The sequence below is a fragment of the Gopherus flavomarginatus genome, chromosome 9 (assembly GCF_025201925.1).
Source record: "Gopherus flavomarginatus isolate rGopFla2 chromosome 9, rGopFla2.mat.asm, whole genome shotgun sequence".
NCBI lineage: Eukaryota > Metazoa > Chordata > Testudines > Testudinidae > Gopherus > Gopherus flavomarginatus.
Genome location: NC_066625.1, coordinates 85,547,572 through 85,566,108, shown reverse-complemented (window position 1 = coordinate 85,566,108; position 18,537 = coordinate 85,547,572). Strand labels below are relative to the sequence as shown.

The following is an 18,537-nucleotide window of genomic DNA, read 5'->3' as shown; positions in this document are numbered from 1 at the left end:
ACTAGCTAGTGCAATTCTACCCAGGCACAAAAGAGTGAGTTTGAAAAGGACTCCATGCCTAACCCTGTAATTTACTATTAATTAAGGTCACAAGCTTAATGTGATTTAAAGATATTTTTGTCCATCAACAAGAACACACTATAATAAAATAATTAAAATGTACTCCCAGGGAGTATCAAATGGCACCTTACCAGAATCTTATTTACTCTGCAAAGAGAGCGTTAAATAGGATATAAGAGAAACCCTGATAAACTTAACTAGTAGCGTGCCCTGCAATTGCTAAGGACTTTACTGAGCCAGTATTTGCTATCCAGGGTTTTAACTATGTTTAGGTCTTCTGATTTTAGGTTTTAACCAACAAAATGCCCCAATACTGATTTCATTTTTGTTTTTATTTGTCCAATAAACAGCAGAAATGCTTCCTTGTAGCTAAGGGCTTGTCTACATGGAGCAGTAATGTGGACTATGGGAGCATGATTTCTGAAGCACCCTAATGTGTTGCACATTAATTGGTCCATGTAAACCCTGCTGGCATGCACTAAAGGTTCCCTAACGTGCTTTACCACAGTGCTGTTTGAAACAGTGCTATGTCATTGCACTAGGGAACATTACAGAGAGATTACTTATTACACTGTATATGCAAAAAGAAAGCCCTGAATCTCCTCTGATTTTTGGACATTACATAAAAATCAAAAATTGCTAAGAAAATAAACACTCAAACTGAAATGCTTAAATCTCAAAATGCCAGAAAGCCTTAACTATGTTCCAATCACAGACTCTTCATTGTTCACTTGTACAGAGAAAGATCTCACACAGACAGGTGATTTGTTCAGTGACTAAGGCAACATTGTTTCAGCAAGATTTTAAAACAAAATTCATTAGCTGTTTAGGCATCCCGAATACGCAGGGGTGAGAAGATAAACAAGTGTCACAAGGAGGGATTTTGGGCTTGGCTGTTGGTCCAACAGGTATTTTGTTCTTTCACCGATATTCTTTACACATGCCCAGCACTTTGGATCAGTGCATTTTAAATAAAACCAGATTGCTGCATAAACTTGTTCTAGATACAGTCCCCATCAGTCCTGGCCAGTAGGGTTGGTTAAATCAGCTGGTGTGGGAGATCACCTCTAAGAATGAAAGGGACGATCTGGTCTGGTTTGTTTTGCACTCACCATGTTCTTTTCTTCTAGGTCCAGTCCAATTTCTACAATCTTCTGCAGCACCGTGGGGTGCCCATTTTTAGCAGCTAAATGTAGGGCTGTGTTCTTTCCCTGCAAATAAACATTGCTTTGTGTGTAAATAAACTGTATGATCAAGTACTCAGACAAGCAACTCTCTGCAAACCAATATTTAGGGTGATTTAGTCTGACTGCAAATCCTGTAGTCATTCTCTTATGCGTTAATCATCATTTAAAAAAAAAAGATCAAATTCTGATGAAGATGCTTTAGTGCATCAAAGGGAGGTCTAGGAGACTCTCAATATACATTGACCATTACTTTGTAACAATAATATGCTTCTCCCAGATCCCCAAATGTATATCCTAGGTCATGTTAATTATTACTGTTATGGAACACATGTATCAGTCCCCCATTGCTGTAGGATCCTGTTATCACTGTAGTGTTGGTAATGCCTCAGATTTCACACTACAGAACGATGGCGCATGGGTCTCGTGGACCTTCTCTGAATGGGGCAAATGTCTTCTGTCTCCTTTATCTGTCTAGTTACTGAGACATCTCTCATCACAAATGTAGGAGCGCCCCTAATGTTCAGCAAATGGTAGGAGCATGTACATGCCTTGATCTAGATGACTGAACTGATGAGCCTTTCGTCTGTCATTCCTCTCAGTCTGGGCCCAAGGATAGAAATCCCACTGTGTTCTTCTCCCCACGAGGGGCCTATCATCTGCCTGCAGACAAGCCAATGGGACGGCTTTTTCTGGTAGAGTCAGGCTGTAACTTCATTGCAATGTACCTTAGAGTTATGACATCCTGAAAGCTCAGGGAAGAGTGTCACCCCTGTCCTTGCTCCACTGTGATGGTGTACTTGGAGTGCAAACAGCCAGGGGGAAATTTCCTTGGCACAAACACTGCAGACCACTGTGCGACCAGCTCATGAGCTTACGCTCACAACCCACCTGCGCTAGATTTCAGCCAGCCACCCAGCTCCGTATCCCATTAACAGTCCCTCAAGCCATCTAGTCCCTGGTTACATTTCTCTGGCCCTGTTCAACGGTGTTTGCTTTCCATACCTTGTCTTTAACACTGTGACTACAACCTGACCCAATCAAGAACTCCACCACCTCTAATCTCCCGTGCTCTGCAGCCAGATGAAATGCCGTCTTGTCCATCTTTAGGTAAAAGAAAAAAGAAAGAAAGAAGAAATGTGGGAAACTGGGAAAGCACAAACACTGTGATTTTTGCTAAAGGTCCAAAAATAATGTCTCTGTGAATACTCACATCCTGGGAGGCTGGCTGTATTTCAACCCCAGGTATTAGTGCTGTACTTTAAAGGTAATAGCATAAATCACCAGGAGCAAAGGGTTTTTTGTTTTAAATGTGGAGGCGATTTTATAGAAACAAGCTGAGCTGAGCCGAGCCACCCCCGGGTACGAACAGTTTGGTGTACTTTGGTTTCATCTGGCACAATAAAAGGGCAAGTTAATCTCAGTATTTATTTTACAGGAAGAGGGGAAAGTAAAAGGTTTATCACAAAGAAACTACAGTTTAAAAAGGAGAAAAGGAACATGATCTGCAGCATCAGTTATCTGGTGAGTCATTTATTTTAATAAAGATTTTGGCTAAAGGTAATTTGCATGTTCGACCCACTTTTTCTGGGCAGCAAAGCGAATGGATCACGGCAGGAAGTGTGTGGTAAGGGAAGAAAGGGCGGCTATTGACATCAGTCAGGGTTCTGCGTGCAAGAGGGCAGAATGTGGTGCTGGAGTTCTGCCTTGCAAATGCAAGTGCTTTGTTTATTAACAGATTGAAAAAGCGGCGTGCCGCTCAAACACATCAGCAGCAATCAATCAGTAAAAGACCTCTGGGAGATATAATAATAAGAAAAGGAAACTGCTACCCAGTGCCCACTGCATCAGCCGTGTTAGGGGAGCAGGCTTCAATTAATGGAACTTGGATTGAAACTCCAAGGGACTAGCGTGGGGGAGAGGGCGTTAGCTGAGGACCCTTGGCTGTAGAATTCTCTACTGACTGGAGCCAGAGTCAAATCACCATGGAGATGGGACGTAAGATTCACCTCCTGCTGCAGGCCTTCGCTTGAGAACCAGAGGTTGGAGTGTGATATCCTTAATATTAATAATCCCTAGCTCCTACATAGCACTTTTCATCCATAGATCTCAAAGCACTTCACAAATGAGGTCAGTATCATTAGCCTCATTTTACAGAGGAGGAAACTGAGGCTCAGAGAGGGAAGTGACTTGCCCAGGGTCACCCAAGAAACTAGTGGCAAATCTGGGAATTGAATCCTGGTCTTCTCAGTAACAGTCAAGTGTCCTGTTTGCTAGGCTACACTGCTTCCCTTGCCCCTGTTGACTAGCACCTTACTCCATGAGTGGTGTCACTGACTTTAATAGCTGTACAGTCTTGTTACAGTGAGGTGCTATTTAACATGAGGAAAGGTATCAAGAATCTGAGTGTGAATGAGGAGTCAGCCCTGCTACGTTCTTCTTAAAGCCGCAACCCAGAGTTGCCCTCTGTGTGCATCCGAGCGCAAAATCTGGCCCCGAGGACTCGATCCTGCTCCTGTTGAAGTCTATGAGAATGTTCCCATTAATGCCAATGGAGCAAGATCAGGCCCTATGAAACTAAAAGCAGTCCAGCATCTTGCTACCTTGTCTGTCTTATCCACATGCACGTCCTCCAGGTCCTCCATAATGAACTCCATCACCTTGATGTGACCTCTCTGAGCTGCGCAGTGTAGCAGGTTCCTGCCATTCTGCAGAGGGAAGAAACCATACTTGTTTACTGAATCAGCAGCTAAATAGCTTGATTTTTTTTTAACAGCTTGTTCCTGTTAGAAAACCCATCTGGCACCACCCAGCAGCTTGGTCAGCTTGTGCTGTAGATGGCTGCTCACTGCTTCTAAGAACCGATGTGCTCTGGCCCAATGGAGGTTGATTTTTAAACACACCTACTGCTGATTTATTAATACAGTAGAACCGCAGAGTTATGAACACCAGAATTATGAACTGACCAGTCAACCACACACCTCATTTGGAACCGGAATTGTTAAACATAAACTACTGAAAAAAGTAAAGGGCAAGCTGCATTTTTCTTCTGCATAGTAAAGCTTCAAAGCTGTATTAAGTCAATGTTCAGTTGCAAACTTTTGAAAGAACAGCCACAGCGTTTTGGTCAGCGTTACAAACAACCTCCATTCTCCAGATGTTTGTAACTTAGGGTACGTCTATACTACCCACCGGATCGGCGGGTAGTGTTCAATGTATCAGGGATCGATTTATCGTGATAAATCGATCTGCTAATTGACACCCGTACTCCACTTCAGCAGGAGAAGTAAGCGGCGTCAATGGGGGAGCCATGCCAGTTGACTCGCTGCCATAGGACGGTCAGGTAAGTCGAACTAAGATATTTCAACTTCAGCTACGCAAAGTCGCGTATCTTAGTTCGAACCCCCCCAGCTAGTGTAGCCCAGGCCTCTGAGGTTCTGCTGTAATATTGTCCGTTTCTATAGCACTTTCCATCTTACGCTTTCAAAGTACCATACAAACCTGAGCTGATAAAGCCGTATACAGTTTTGCAGCAAAAATTATTATAGTCATTTTACAGATGAACCTAGGTGCAAAGAGATGACCCAGCAATACACTGAGTCAGAGTCAGGAACGGAACCTGGACTGCTACTCTCCTACTCCAACCATTATAGCGTATCTCCTCTCTGGAATTAGTACAGAATACCAATAGCTGATGAGAGGGACTAAAGCAGCTAATAATGGTAGTGAGTGTTGCAATATTTCTTCCTAATGCCATGTGAACCTTTCCCTGCATTACACAGTCATGGGAATTTACAGCATGTGTTTATCACAGACCGGGCAAAAAATGTACAATCATCACAAAGAAGCCATCCCATCATGATAATAAACTCACTGTCTATCTCTAGCTGTTTTGTAGAATTGCCATAAAAATGGCTTACATCTTCTGATTTCATTGTTAGTAAAAGGTCTGTGTTCTCCGTTGTGCAGGCTGGGTGTACTGGCTTGTGGACATCTCTCATCAAAAATACAAGTTCCCAACACACAGACATGCCAGTTTCAAAGGTTTCCGACAGAGATTAGAACAGCTCCAAACTTCAACTCATTTAGGTTGAATCCCCAAAATTCCCTGCAGCCTGGCTATAAAGTCCAGTCTTCCTGGCCAGATCCTTCTCAGAGAGATGGAGTCGAATGTCAGATATCGCAGAAGGAACAGCAGCTACTGGAACCACTGGATGCTGCCCCTGCCATGTCACAGGAGGTAATAACCTTTAACTATCCACCTCTTGCAGACGCTTCTGCGTGTCACACCCTCATTACCAGAGCAGTCAGAGCGTGCAAACACCATAACCGTGACATAATGCAGCATGAATTCATTTTATAACACTCCTCTGGGAAGTGACCTTCCTTCAGCAGGATTGTCATGCATGCAGATGGCTTGAGTCTGGGTATGGAGGAATGTGGCAGCAGTAATACGACACCTCATCACTTCTCTCAAAAGCAGTGATACAGCACAGAATACTTACTGTCATATTCCCCTGGGTTTGCTACACATATTCAACTGCTGAGAGATCTGGAGGAGTTTATTGCCCATGGCAGGGAGTAAGGGCTGTAGCTGGATTTAAGCCCATGGATATATTCTTCTTATAATATTACAAAAATGAACTATAAGATCTGAACACCCACAGAATCATGGTCAGGGTCAGGTTTTCTAGTTTTTTCCTGGTTCCTGCTTTCTCAGCACTCCCAGGTTTTCCCCACTGCAATTACACACAGGAGACTAGTTTGAAATTTCCCCTTGCCTCTCTCTCTCTCTGTCACCTACTGGCAATGAATAGCTCGCGTCAGGACGCATGAGGAAGCTGCCTCACCTTATCGACACAGTTGATCTTGGCACCGGCGTTCACGAGGATCTGAAGAACGCGCAGATGGCCAAACCAAGCAGAGAGGAGGAGTGCGTTCATTCCAAACTGTGCCAAAGGAAACAGAGCCATTTCCACCCTTCCTGTGATAGCCCTTCCCTGCCCCGCCCGCTCCCTCAAACATTGCAGCGGTTCATCAGTCTACAAAATGCCAAAGGCAATTTGAATGGAGATAAAAATTAAATAAATAAAATGTTTCAGTGTTTCCCCATTTTCTGGCCCAGCTCCCTGTCTCCTCACCAGGACCCCGGCTCCGGGTGCGAGCTGCATCAGTGACTGCTAAGCAGCCTTTTGCTTCTAGGCTGGCATCTCATATCCACTGGCAGAAAGTTGTTCCCATCTGCTGGCGTGGTTTGCTGGGCTCCATTTGCTATTTAGCAGACCAGCCTCACAAACCACCAACCGAGCTGGTCCTCCCTTGCAGCCTGGTTCACAGCCTCAGCAGAGCAGTGAAGGATTTCATGGACCCTGAATGACCTTCTCACCCCTAGTGCTTTGAGACACGATCACAAGGAAGCTTGCATAGCTGATGCCCATTCTGCCTCCAGGGCTGCTGATCTCTTGCCTTCTACCAGCACTACATTCAATGTAGGAAAATCCCCCGGCCCCAACCTCTGCAGACAACCTGCAACAGGCTGCAAAAGAGAGTCACGCTCATACACTGTCTTTGTCGTCCACCGGGACTTCGTGGTCCAGCAGCAGACGCACGGCTTGCTCGTTCCCGGCTCCAGCGGCCCAGTGCAAAGCAGTCCTGTCTGTCTGGAAAGGAGGAACAAGAAAGGTAAGGTGGATACAAGCATAGGGTGAAATCCCAGTGCAGCGGAGTCAATGGCAAAACTCCTATTGCCTCCAAGGGGCCAGGATTTCACCCACAGTGCGTATTCACGCACCACAATGCATCTTGCACCATAGGGTACTGTAATGAAATGGAGGATGAAGGGCAAGTGGACACCCTGGATTTTGCAGATTCAGAGCCAGACCCTGGAATCTAAATGCAGGCAAAGCTCCCATTGCAATGCAAGGACTGTAGGATCAAGCCACTAGGGTCTTTGGGCCAATATAGCTCTATGCTGTGAGGAATCTAAGTCTTTGTTTTAAAAACAAGCATGAGTTGGAAGCAAGTAGGACTAATGATAAATGCATCAGATATCTCTGAAGGGAAACAAAGTTAGGGACAATCTCAGCCTGCGGGCTTCAGGGATAATTTTCCCAAGCATTTCTGTAAATATTTGGGAGGGACCCATTTGTTCATGCAGAGCCCCATCCAGTGAGTGAGTACAATGGGTTTTCGTGCTCTGGAATGGGGGCCTGGGCACATATTGGAAAAGCCCACCCATAAAAGGAGTGGTACCGTCCAAAGAACAAGGTGCTCAGATTCTGCACTGAGGAGAGCTATGGCAGCACCTGAATAGAGGGATGGATGGAACAAATCTTTACATTTGGCCATAAGTCTGAATTCCTTGTGCACCCAAATTTCCCACGGCTCTGCTGACCAGTACAAGGGGAGTTCTGAGTTCGTGAGGAGTGTGAGATCAAAGCCTGTCTTTGTAGCTGCAACATACTCTGTGCATCGTCACACAGAGAGACTGAAGTGACCTTCACTAGTAGTAAACCTCCTGAGACTCGATATAATTTTTAGTTATAGCCCCTCAGAATCACCCTAATCAACTCCTTTCATTCCACAATGTTTACAGCTTTCAAATCCTTTTAGGCCGCGTGCCGTGGGGTGTTTGCGCCATGCATGCTGTGAAAGGGTTAATATGGGCCCAAGAGGCCAATTAACCAGGCTGGGTGCTCCTGGAGGACGGGCCAGGCCTAATTAGAGATAAAGCCCAGCTGGGTGAGAGAGGAACTGGTTTTTTCCTCACCATGAAAAACTGGGTGAGCCCAGTTGGCAAGGGGGAGCCCAAGATGTGAAGTGAGGTGGAGTGGAGAGTTTCCTCTCTCTGGGAAGCAGCCCGAACAAGGCTGAGAGGAGCGAACAGGCTACTACAGGGGGTGAGCTGGAGCCTGACGGGGGGCAGGGGTCCTGAGGAGCTGTAGTCTGTCTGAACCCTTGAGTGAGGGGAGGAGTGTGCCAGCCTCTGAGCCCACGGGGTTTACCAAGGCACAGAAGCCTGTAGCTAGACAGGCAGCTGGCACAGAGCAGCAGCAGCACGTCTGTGACAAGATGGCCATCAACTGAGCCCAGCCGGGCTGAAGGTTTGGTTCTGTTTACATGTGTTAGACTTCGGTGAGCTGCAGTAGGCCAAAGGACAGTGGGGGAAAGTGAGACAAAGATGCTGCAATGCCACAACCAACCAGGAGGGGTTGCACTGGGGCAGCAACTTTGATACTGGATGCAATGCATTGAAGAATGTGCTCTACCATTGACTACTTGGCCCTGGGTTAGTGCTTTTACCATTAATCAGAGGAGCAACTAATGAGGAGAGTAACATTTCTTTTATGTTTGGAGACACAGTTTGGACGCTAACTGGTTGCAGCTCCGAGAGTCCCCTCTGCAGCTAGAAAGCAAAAGGCACCTACATTGTTTTTGGCTTTGACATTAACCCTTGTCCTGATGAGCTCTTGCATCCTGACTATGTCATTCCGCTTTGCTGCCTCGTGGAATTCTTTTTCTGAATGAAGCACTGAAGCACAAGAAAAGACAAGACAGGCAATACAGTAAGTGGTGATGCTGAGCAGAAGTAAGAAGTAATCACTGTTCCTGCTGAATGTTTCCTGCATCTCACTCACTCATTATAAATGAGCTTTAGGAAGGATAATTCACTGGTTGGTGTCTACCTCTCCTATTGCCTGCTGAAGTCCCAGCCCTCCAGACTTCAGTGTGTGCACAATGCTGCTCCCTGCCTTCTCACATGTACAGAAGCATGAATGCGTCACCTCAGTCCTCTTCTAGCTCCACTGGCTTCTCATCCATTTCAGGAGCCAGGCTGAAATTGCCTTCCTGGTTTCAAAACCTGCCTCATGGGCTTGCTCTTGTCTGTCTTGTCACTCCACTGCCCTTTGGCTCCCACTGTCAGTCAGCACTGGCCTCCTCTGTCCCTCCACACAGTCTCCTCCCTGTAGGCGCAAGGGGCTTCTCCTCTGCAGTTTCTGCCATGAAGAACACGTCTCCCGTTCTTTTCAAACTTCAGCTGCAAACACATCCTTTCTCTCTTTCCCACACATCCCAATCTTGCTCTCCCTCGGCTGCTGTTTGTTCCGTCTCTCTGTAATTGTCCTACTACCTTCATTTTGCTGCGGGGAAACTGAGGCACAGAAAGCTCATGTGGTCTGCCTAAGGTCACCTCAGCAGGTCAGCAGTAGAGATGGAAATAAGCCTCCTCCCCTTTTCATCCCCAGTCCCATATCTCTGCTATAACCCCACGCTTCCTTTTCTCTCTGTTACAGGAAACGCAGCTAATAACACATTAGTTAAGGTTATCCGACACTTCCCATTAGAAGACCCTGTTTCTAATTGCTTATAACTTTGCCAAACGTCTAAGAGTTTAGGCTGAAACATACTGGGAAAAGTTTCAGCACAAACAGTCCAGCTGCTCTGAGAAAGAGATTGGGGGCAAAAATACAGTGTTTTGCCCACATTCAAAAAATTCTTACAATCATTTGATTGAGAGCCTCTAGTGCCTCCATGCTTTGGAGTAGGGGCTTAGACTTTGGCAGGGGGTCACCCTGGTGTCAGGGATGTGCCTTTGAATGTGATCATGTACAGGAACTCCTCAATTAACATTGTAGTTATGTTCCCGAAAAATGCGACTTTAAGCGAAACGATGTGAAGCAAATCCAATTTCCCCATAAGAATTAATGTAAATGATGGGGTTAGGTTCCAGGGAAATTTTTTTCACCAGACAAAAGACTATATTCTCTCTCTCTCTCTCTCTCACACACACACACACACACACACACACACACACACACACACACACACACACACACACACACACACACACACACACACTTTAATACTGGTACACAGTGATGATGATTGTGAAGCTTGGTTGAGGCGGAGAAGTCAGAGGGTGGGATATTTCCCAGGGAATGCCTTACTGCTAAATGAACTAGCAATTGACTGAGCCCTCAAGGATTAACTCTCACAACACTCTACAAGGCAGCAGAAAAGGAGGAAGGGCAGACAGAGACACACACCCTGTGTGTGAGAGAAAAAATGCACATTTCCCCATCTGAAAAGTAAAGCCACTTAACTCGCTCCTACCGCTGCAGGATTAGTGCAGTTATTCTTAGCAGAAGTGACATTCGCAATAACCATAGTCTATTAACATATTTAAACACTAGTCCCTGCCCATGCTAGGAGATACATAAGGAACCTCTCTATACTATGCAATGCTGCTGACTCACGTTCTCCCTAAAGCAGTCACGGCGCAGGATCGACGGCCGCGGCTCCCCCCGTCGACTCCGCTACCGCCGCTCACCCTGGTGGAGTTCCAGAGTCGACGGGAGCGCATTTGGGGATCGATATATATCGATCCCCAATAAATCGATTGCTACCCGCCAATCTGGCAGGTAGTGTAGACATGCCTTAATTCTCTGAACGGCATTGTCCAAAGAATAATAGGATGTTAGAACAATCCAGCATGGTCCCGACAGCTGGCCCTGAAGTGATAGTCAAGGGAGAATCCTAGGCAATAGTTAGAATAAACACACAAGTGAGGGATCCCAGAAGCCCTTACTCAGGTAAATTATCCTTACTCTTCTGGGCGATCCTACTGACTGTCATGGGATTACCTCTGTACTAGGACTTCTCAGGCATGACCTGCTTTGAAGAATTGGGCATCACATTTGGAAATAGAAAAATCTAATTTATACCTTGCCCAGAACTAACTGTCAAGTCATACTCCTTAGTTGTTTGGAATGTCAGAATTTCAGATGGACAATGTCATTTATGATTCATTCTAGTCAATATTTGTTCAGGTGTCACCTAGAAACTCATCCCCCGCTCTTAACACAAGCAAGTTTCTTTGTCTTGTCATTTACAGCACTATATCTGTGGATGGACAAGAGTTCTTGGACTCCTGCTTTTATTGCATCCATTAAACAGTTGGCTATAGCTGTCTGTGATATAACAGAAAAGGTAAGAGAACAGATGTTGTCAGACACTACAGATAAGCAATATTGGTATTCGTCACCTACCATATGTCACCATTACATGTGTAATAGAGTGTGTAGTTTAATGCCTTTCATAGAAAGCTATGAACAACCTGACAATGAATGCAATAAAAACAGGCGTCTGGGGAAATGTACCTGCCATTATATAATGAAACCAATAGCAACAAAACAGCAAGAGAGCTCTAGCCAGTGTACCGGTATGTTAACAGGGTTACCTTCATCCTCCCAGTCCCTTCCCATCTACACCTCTACCTCGATATAACGCAACCCGATATAATACAAATTTGGATATAACGCGGTAAAGCAGTGCTCGGGGGGCGGGAGGCGGGCCTGTGCACTCTAGCGAATCAAAGCAAGTTTGATATAATGCAGTTTCACTCATAACATGGTAAGATTTTTTGGCTCCCAAGGACAGCGTTATATCGAGGTAGAGGTGTATTTACTAAAGCAACTTGTCTTACATTAGATTATAAACATTTTGGGGGCAGGGGTGATGTCGTCTGATACATTTGTACAGCACCTAACTAGTGGGGTCCTGATCAGCGCTTTTGGACATTATGGCAATACAAGAAATAAACAGTAACCGGCCAGTTTCAGTGTTACAAACTAATCCTCATTGTCTGACAGCATCTGAGGGTAAAGTTTGAGAGATTTCCAAGTCACACATGAGAGAGACAGACAGTGCCCTACTGGCGAAACAGCTACAAACGTGTCAGAAATTGGTTCCAAATCAGTTTAGTATATGAAGAACTTCAGCTTTCTGGTTTTGCTTATTTTGGGGCACGACAAAACCCTTTTTTTATGAAGCAGCGTGATCTTCAGAGCTATGCTTTTGGGGAGGGTGACGTAACGTGGACAAATCACACCCTGTGTAAGGAGCTTGCCCTCTAACCCCATCTTGCTTAACTGACTGTCAAGCCAAAGAGATGCACAGCAGGACAGATGGCGGAACCGGAAGGGTGGTTTTGACCTGACAAATCAGCTGCATGGATGAGCCCCGGGGGTTTTAAAGGCAGATGATAATGGTAGCAGGGCTGGCTCTAGGCACCAGCGTTCCAAGGGGCGGCACTCCAGCCCTTTGGGGGCGGCTCTTTTTATTTTTATTTTATCTTTTTTTGCTTTGGGGCTGCAAAACAATCTGGAGCTGGCCCTGAGTGACAGAAATATTGGGCCAAATCCTCAGTGGCTGTAAATGGATGTAGCTCCATTGATTTCGCTGCTGTTTTACATCAGCTGAGGGTGCATAGTGAATGCCTAACACACTCCAACTGCAAGAGAACTTCAGCTTTAAAAACGTTCCCATGCTAACTATATATACACATTAATATATAGAGTGTATTTTATATTATATATAATATATACAGTGTGTGCGTACATCCATATATATGGTGTGTGTATATATACTCTCTCTCTCTCTCGATTATATTATAAACCTTGCCAAGATTTTACATCAACAGAGCCACAATTAACACAAAGCTGAATGTGGAACAGTAGTATCCTGGAGGGGATGGCCCTGCTGCTCCCACTGAAGACAAGGAGAGTCTGGGCACTAGCTTCAATCGTCGTAGAAGCAAGAATATCCCTACCCTGTTAGATCAGGTATGTCAATGAGGCAGTTGTTTCCATACCACATGGGCATTTCACCAAAGTGGCAATACCAACATTACTAGGAAAGATGGGGGTAGCTTACGTGAATTGTTAATGCTGCTGATTACACAGAGTGCCCTGCTGCAGATGTTCATTTCTATATATCAGCATAAATTCTACTGCATCCCAGAATTCAGTAACTCGGGAATATGAATTCTGTTATCCCAAACTACGCTCAAAATAATCTGAACAATTTAACATCAGTGCACTTACAGAAAGCTTATTGGGCAAGAGATTTTGAAAAACAGCAAAGGAAATTTGTGGGCAAACATGTTAAAATAACGGTCTTTGTTTTATTTAAATCAATGGAACACAAAGATCATTATTGCTGTTACTTCAGCCTTACAGTGTTATCATCACTCCATGCTGTGCTTAGAGGGATCACAAATTAGGATGTGATGACAACAGGATGATGATTGTTATTAAATATACCATCATAGAAGTGCATGATGCTTTACAGAAAAAGAAAAACAGAAAAGATCTCTATCCAGATTTTACGAAGCCTATGTATTAATAGAATTTTCTGAGGTTTATTTAGTTCAAACCATCACCTGCTTTCCTGGAGACCTAAGATCCAAAAGCTGACACTGACTATAAATAAAAATGAAAACTGACCAGTTTCGTTTCAGTAGCCAAACTGAGAGAAATGCAAAAGTAAGGAAATCAAAGAAATTATGCAAAGTAAATTAGATGCTTAAAATTCTGTTTCAATCGTTTAACATGTTAGTCATATGAGTGAGGAAAATTTAAAACTATAGTCCAAATCACACTTGCCTTACTGTTTATGAATTGAGAATGATCTCAAAACCAGTTCAATTCCATATAAAAGACATATGCAATTCCCACTTGCTACACTGGAGTGAATTAAGATTTGAGTTTCATTTCTTCCAAATGTCCTATCTAATCGTCTGTGGCATTCAGCCATACCCTGAGTGTTACTTTAATAACTTGGAGTGTCACTGTTATTTATAATGCATGGAACACGCAGTGTCTACAGGATGCTCTACAGAGCCCATAGGAGCCCAAACAGGGCCTGTTTTTCTAATGTTTCCTGTAAAAATAAAATATTAAAAAAATAACATCCCTGATTTCACCCAGTGGGCCAAATTGCCCTACATCATCCCAGTGTACATACAGTAAAGCTAGAGCTAAACCCTTGACTCTAAAGGAAATAGTGCAGATTTATGTTGACATAACTGAGGGCAGAATTTGGTCCAGAACTGTTTGAAGAGTCATTCTGAAAGAGCATCGAAAATAGAAACTGCAGGGGAACTCCTGCTGTGTAAAACTTATCCTAAATTCCTAGAGACTTCAACATGCAAACCTGATTTACCTGGGCTGCATTCAAATACTAGGATGATGGGCGCTAAAAAAAACTCTCAATAATGGATTTACAAATAATGACAATTCACTTCCATGTTCTACAGTCTAATGACAAACAGGAACATAATAATAAGAAATAAAAATTATATCATTTGCACAGCAATCCCTGGGCTTATTTTCATGTTCAGTCATGTATGAATGAAACCCATAGGGCAGGTTTCTTAAGTAATTTCCAGAGTCTCAACGTTGGCAAAGTTTTGTTTCCCACCTAAAAGACTAACATCCTCTTCCAAATGGGTTTTATTTTAAGGTAGTTTTAAAAATATTTGCCTTTCCTGATAATGACGGGTTCACCTCCCCCATTTGTATTTGAATTTGTGTGTGTATGTGTGCACGCGTCAGCTGAGTGTGTCTGAGTGATCTTGCTGAGTGTGTTTGAATGAGTGTGTGAGCTGGCTGAGTTCATCTCTGTGAATATGAGTGTGAGCTTGCTAAGCGTGCATGTGTGTCTGTGTGAGCTTGCTGAGTGTGTGAGCTTGCTAAGTGTGTGTGAGTGAATATGATTATGTACTCCTGTTCAGTGTGTATCTCTCTGTATCTGTGTGGGCTTTCTGAGTGTGTCTGTCTACAAGTGTGTGTGCTTGCTGAGTGTGTCTCTGTGAGCTTGCTGAGTGTGATGGTGTGTATGTGTTTGTGTGAGCTTGCTGAGTGTGAATATGAGTGATCGTGTGTGTGTGTGTGTGAGAGAGAACATGAGCTTGTGCTCTTGCTGAGTGTGTCTCTCTATCTGTGTGGGCTTGCTGAGTGTGTCAGCAGGTATGTGTTTCTCTCAGTGATCTTGCTGAGTGTGCGTGAATGAATGAGTGTGGGAGTGAACATGAGTGTATGCTCTTGCTGAGTGTGTCTCTGTATCTGTGTGCTCTTGCTCAGTGTGTCTGTGTATTTTGTAAACATGAGTGTGAGCTGGCTGAGGGTGTCTGTGTGTGAGCCAGCTCACACTCATGTTGAGGGTGTCTCTGTATCTGGGTGCTCTTGCTGAGGATGTCTGTGTGTGAAGATGAGTGTGAGCTGGCTGAGGGTGTCTGTGTGAGAACATGAGTGTGAGCTGGCTGAGGGTGTCTCTGTATCTGGGTGCTCTTGCTGAGGGTGCCTGTGTGTGAACATGAGTGTGAGCTGGCTTAGGGTGGATGTGCATGAAGATGAGTGTGAGCTGGCTGAGGGTGTCTGTGTGTGAACAGGAGTGTGAGCTGGCTGAGGGTGCCTGTGTGTGAACATGAGTGTGAGCTGGCTGAGGGTGGATGTGCATGAAGATGAGTGTGAGCTGGCTGAGGGTGTCTGTGTGTGAACAGGAGTGTGAGCTGGCTGAGGATGTCTGTGTGTGGAACATGAGTGTGAGCTGGCTGAGGGCATCTGTGCAGAACATGAGTGTGAGCTGGCTGAGTGTGTCTCTATCTGTGTGCTCTTGCTGAGGGTGTCTGTGTGAACACGAGTGTGAGCTGGCTGAGGGTGTCTGTGTGTGAAGATGAGCGTGAGTTGGCTGAGGGTGCCTGTGTGTGAACACAAGTGTGAGCTGGTTGAGGGGGGTGTGTGAAGATGAATGTGAGCTGGCTGAGGGTTTCTGTGTGTGGAACATGACTGTGAGCTGGCTGAGGGTGTCTCTGTATCTGTGTACTCTTGCTGAGGATGTCTGTGCTGAACATGAGTGTGAGCTGGCTGAGGGTGTCTCTGTATCTGGGTGCTCTTGCTGAGGGTATCTGTGTGAACACGAGTGTGAGCTGGCTGAGGGGGTCTGTGTGTGAAGATGAGTGTGAGCTGGCTGAGGGTGTCTGTGTGTGAACACGAGTGTGAGCTGGCTGAGGGTGTCTGTGTGGAACATGAGTGTGAGCTGGTGAGGGTGGATGTGCGTGAGGATGAGTGTGAGCTGGCTGAGGGTGTCTGGGTGAGAACATGAGTGTGAGCTGGCTGAGGGTGTCTGTCTGGAACATGACTGTGAGCTGGCTGAGTGTGTCTCTGTATCTGGGTGCTCTTGCTGAGGGTATCTGTGTGAACACGAGTGTGAGCTGGCTGAGGGGTGTCTGTGTGTGAAGATGAGTGTGAGCTGGCTGAGGGTGCCTATGTGTGAACACGAGTGTGAGCTGGTTGAGGGGGGGGGTGTGTGAAGATGAATGTGAGCTGGCTGAGGGTTTCTGTGTGTGGAACATGACTGTGAGCTGGCTGAGGGTGTCTCTGTATCTGTGTACTCTTGCTGAGGATGTCTGTGCTGAACATGAGTGTGAGCTGGCTGAGGGTGTCTCTGTATCTGTGTACTCTTGCTGAGGATGTCTGTGTGTGAAGATGAGTGTGAGCTGGCTGAGGGGTGTCTGTGTGTGAAGATGAGTGTGAGCTGGCTGAGGGTGGATGTGGGTGAACAAGAGTGTGAGCTGGCTGAGGGTGTCTGTGTGTGAACATGAGTGTGAGCTGGCTGAGGGGGTCTGTGTGTGAAGATGAGTGTGAGCTGGCTGAGGGTGCCTGTGTGTGAACACGAGTGTGAGCTGGCTGAGGGTGTCTGTGTGTGAACATGAGTGTGAGCTGGCTGAGGGTGTCTGTGTGTGAAGATGAGTGTGAGCTGGCTGAGGGGGTCTGTGTGTGAAGATGAGTGTGAGCTGGCTGAGGGTGCCTGTGTGTGAACAGGAGTGTGAGCTGGCTGAGGGTGCCTGTGTGTGAACATGAGTGTGAGCTGGCTGAGGGTGGATGTGCATGAAGATGAGTGTGAGCTGGCTGAGGGTGCCTGTGTGTGAAGATGAGTGTGAGCTGGCTGGGGGTATCTGTGTGAACACGAGTGTGAGCTGGCTGAGGGTGCCTGTGTGTGAACACGAGTGTGAGCTGGCTGAGGGGGTCTGTGTGTGAAGATGAGTGTGAGCTGGCTGAGGGTGCCTGTGTGTGAACATGAGTGTGAGCTGGCTGAGGGTGGATGTGCATGAAGATGAGTGTGAGCTGGCTGAGGGGGTCTGTGTGTGAAGATGAGTGTGAGCTGGCTGAGGGTATCTGTGTGAACACGAGTGTGAGCTGGCTGAGGGTGTCTGTGTGTGAACACGAGTGTGAGCTGGCTGAGGGTGGATGTGCATGAAGATGAGTGTGAGCTGGCTGAGGGGGTCTGTGTGTGAAGATGAGTGTGAGCTGGCTGAGGGTGTCTGTGTGTGAACACGAGTGTGAGCTGGCTGAGGGTGCCTGTGTGTGAAGATGAGTGTGAGCTGGCTGAGGGGGTCTGTGTGTGAAGATGAGTGTGAGCTGGCTGAGGGGGTCTGTGTGTGAAGATGAGTGTGAGCTGGCTGAGGGGGTCTGTGTGTGAACACGAGTGTGAGCTGGCTGGGGGTATCTGTGTGAACACGAGTGTGAGCTGGCTGAGGATGGATGTGGGTGAACACGAGTGTGAGCTGGCTGAGGGTGTCTGTGTGTGAACACGAGTGTGAGCTGGCTGAGGGTGGATGTGCATGAAGATGAGTGTGAGCTGGCTGAGGGTATCTGTGTGAACACGAGTGTGAGCTGGCTGGGGGTATCTGTGTGAACACGAGTGTGAGCTGGCTGAGGGTGCCTGTGTGTGAACACGAGTGTGAGCTGGTTGAGGATGGATGTGGGTGAACACGAGTGTGAGCTGGCTGAGGGTGTCTGTGTGTGAACACGAGTGTGAGCTGGCTGAGGGTGGAGGTGCGTGTCTGCACGTACGCTGCATTGAGCCATGCCCCGCTTCCCATCCCACCAGCCCCGTCCCGCCCGCAGAGCAGCCCCGGGACGCCGGGCGGGAGACGCGGGTCCCACTCACAGATCTCCTCCTCGGACGCCAGCCCGTCCTCCATGCTGCAGCCGCCGGAGCGCCCGGGCTGGGCTCCTCAGCGCCGCGCCATCGCTCCGGCCCCAGCTGCCCCCGGCCCGGCGGGGATCCGCGCCCCGGCTCCGGCGAGCCCTCAAGCCCCCGGCATGATCCGGGTCCGCCGCGCCGCTCGCTGCTGCTGCTGCTGCTGCTGCACGGAGCCCGGCTGCTGCCAGCGCCTTGGTTGCTAAGATGGTGTCAAATGACATTCTCCAGCCCTGCCGCCTGCGCGCCCTGCCCGCCCCCGGGCTGAGGGCTCCTCCCCAGCCAGACCCGGAGAGACGCCCCGAAGCCCCCACCCCCTGCACCGCCCTCCGCAGCAGAGCCCCCCACTGCTGGCCAAGCCAGGCCTTGCTCCAGTGGGGGGTGGCTGCGCAGTGGCCCAGTAGTCGTGGGTCACCCTCCTCCCCCCACCAGGAGCCAAAGAAATCAGGAACCCCAAGCTGGCACC

At 46.9% G+C, this 18,537-nt stretch overlaps 1 protein-coding gene across 4 annotated transcripts in view; it reads right to left on the bottom strand.

Moving 5' to 3' along the window:
• Window positions 1-18,125, bottom strand: part of ANKDD1A (ankyrin repeat and death domain containing 1A) — a 31,582-nt gene extending 13,457 nt beyond the window's left edge. For 2 of the 4 annotated variants that reach the window (XM_050967488.1, XM_050967491.1), the window contains exons 1-6: window positions 8,672-8,872; window positions 6,806-6,904; window positions 6,095-6,193; window positions 3,848-3,952; window positions 2,250-2,348; window positions 1,173-1,271 (exon numbers count right to left, since the gene is read on the bottom strand). In XM_050967488.1, the coding sequence (XP_050823445.1) occupies window positions 1,173-1,271; window positions 2,250-2,348; window positions 3,848-3,952; window positions 6,095-6,193; window positions 6,806-6,904; window positions 8,672-8,872 (702 nt within the window). Of the gene's footprint in view, window positions 1-1,172; window positions 1,272-2,249; window positions 2,349-3,847; window positions 3,953-6,094; window positions 6,194-6,805; window positions 6,905-8,671; window positions 8,873-18,038 lie in introns of those variants that run through there. The other 2 variants (XM_050967489.1, XM_050967490.1) reach the window with 2 other exon arrangements.
• Between the last annotated feature and the right edge of the window lie 412 nt (window positions 18,126-18,537).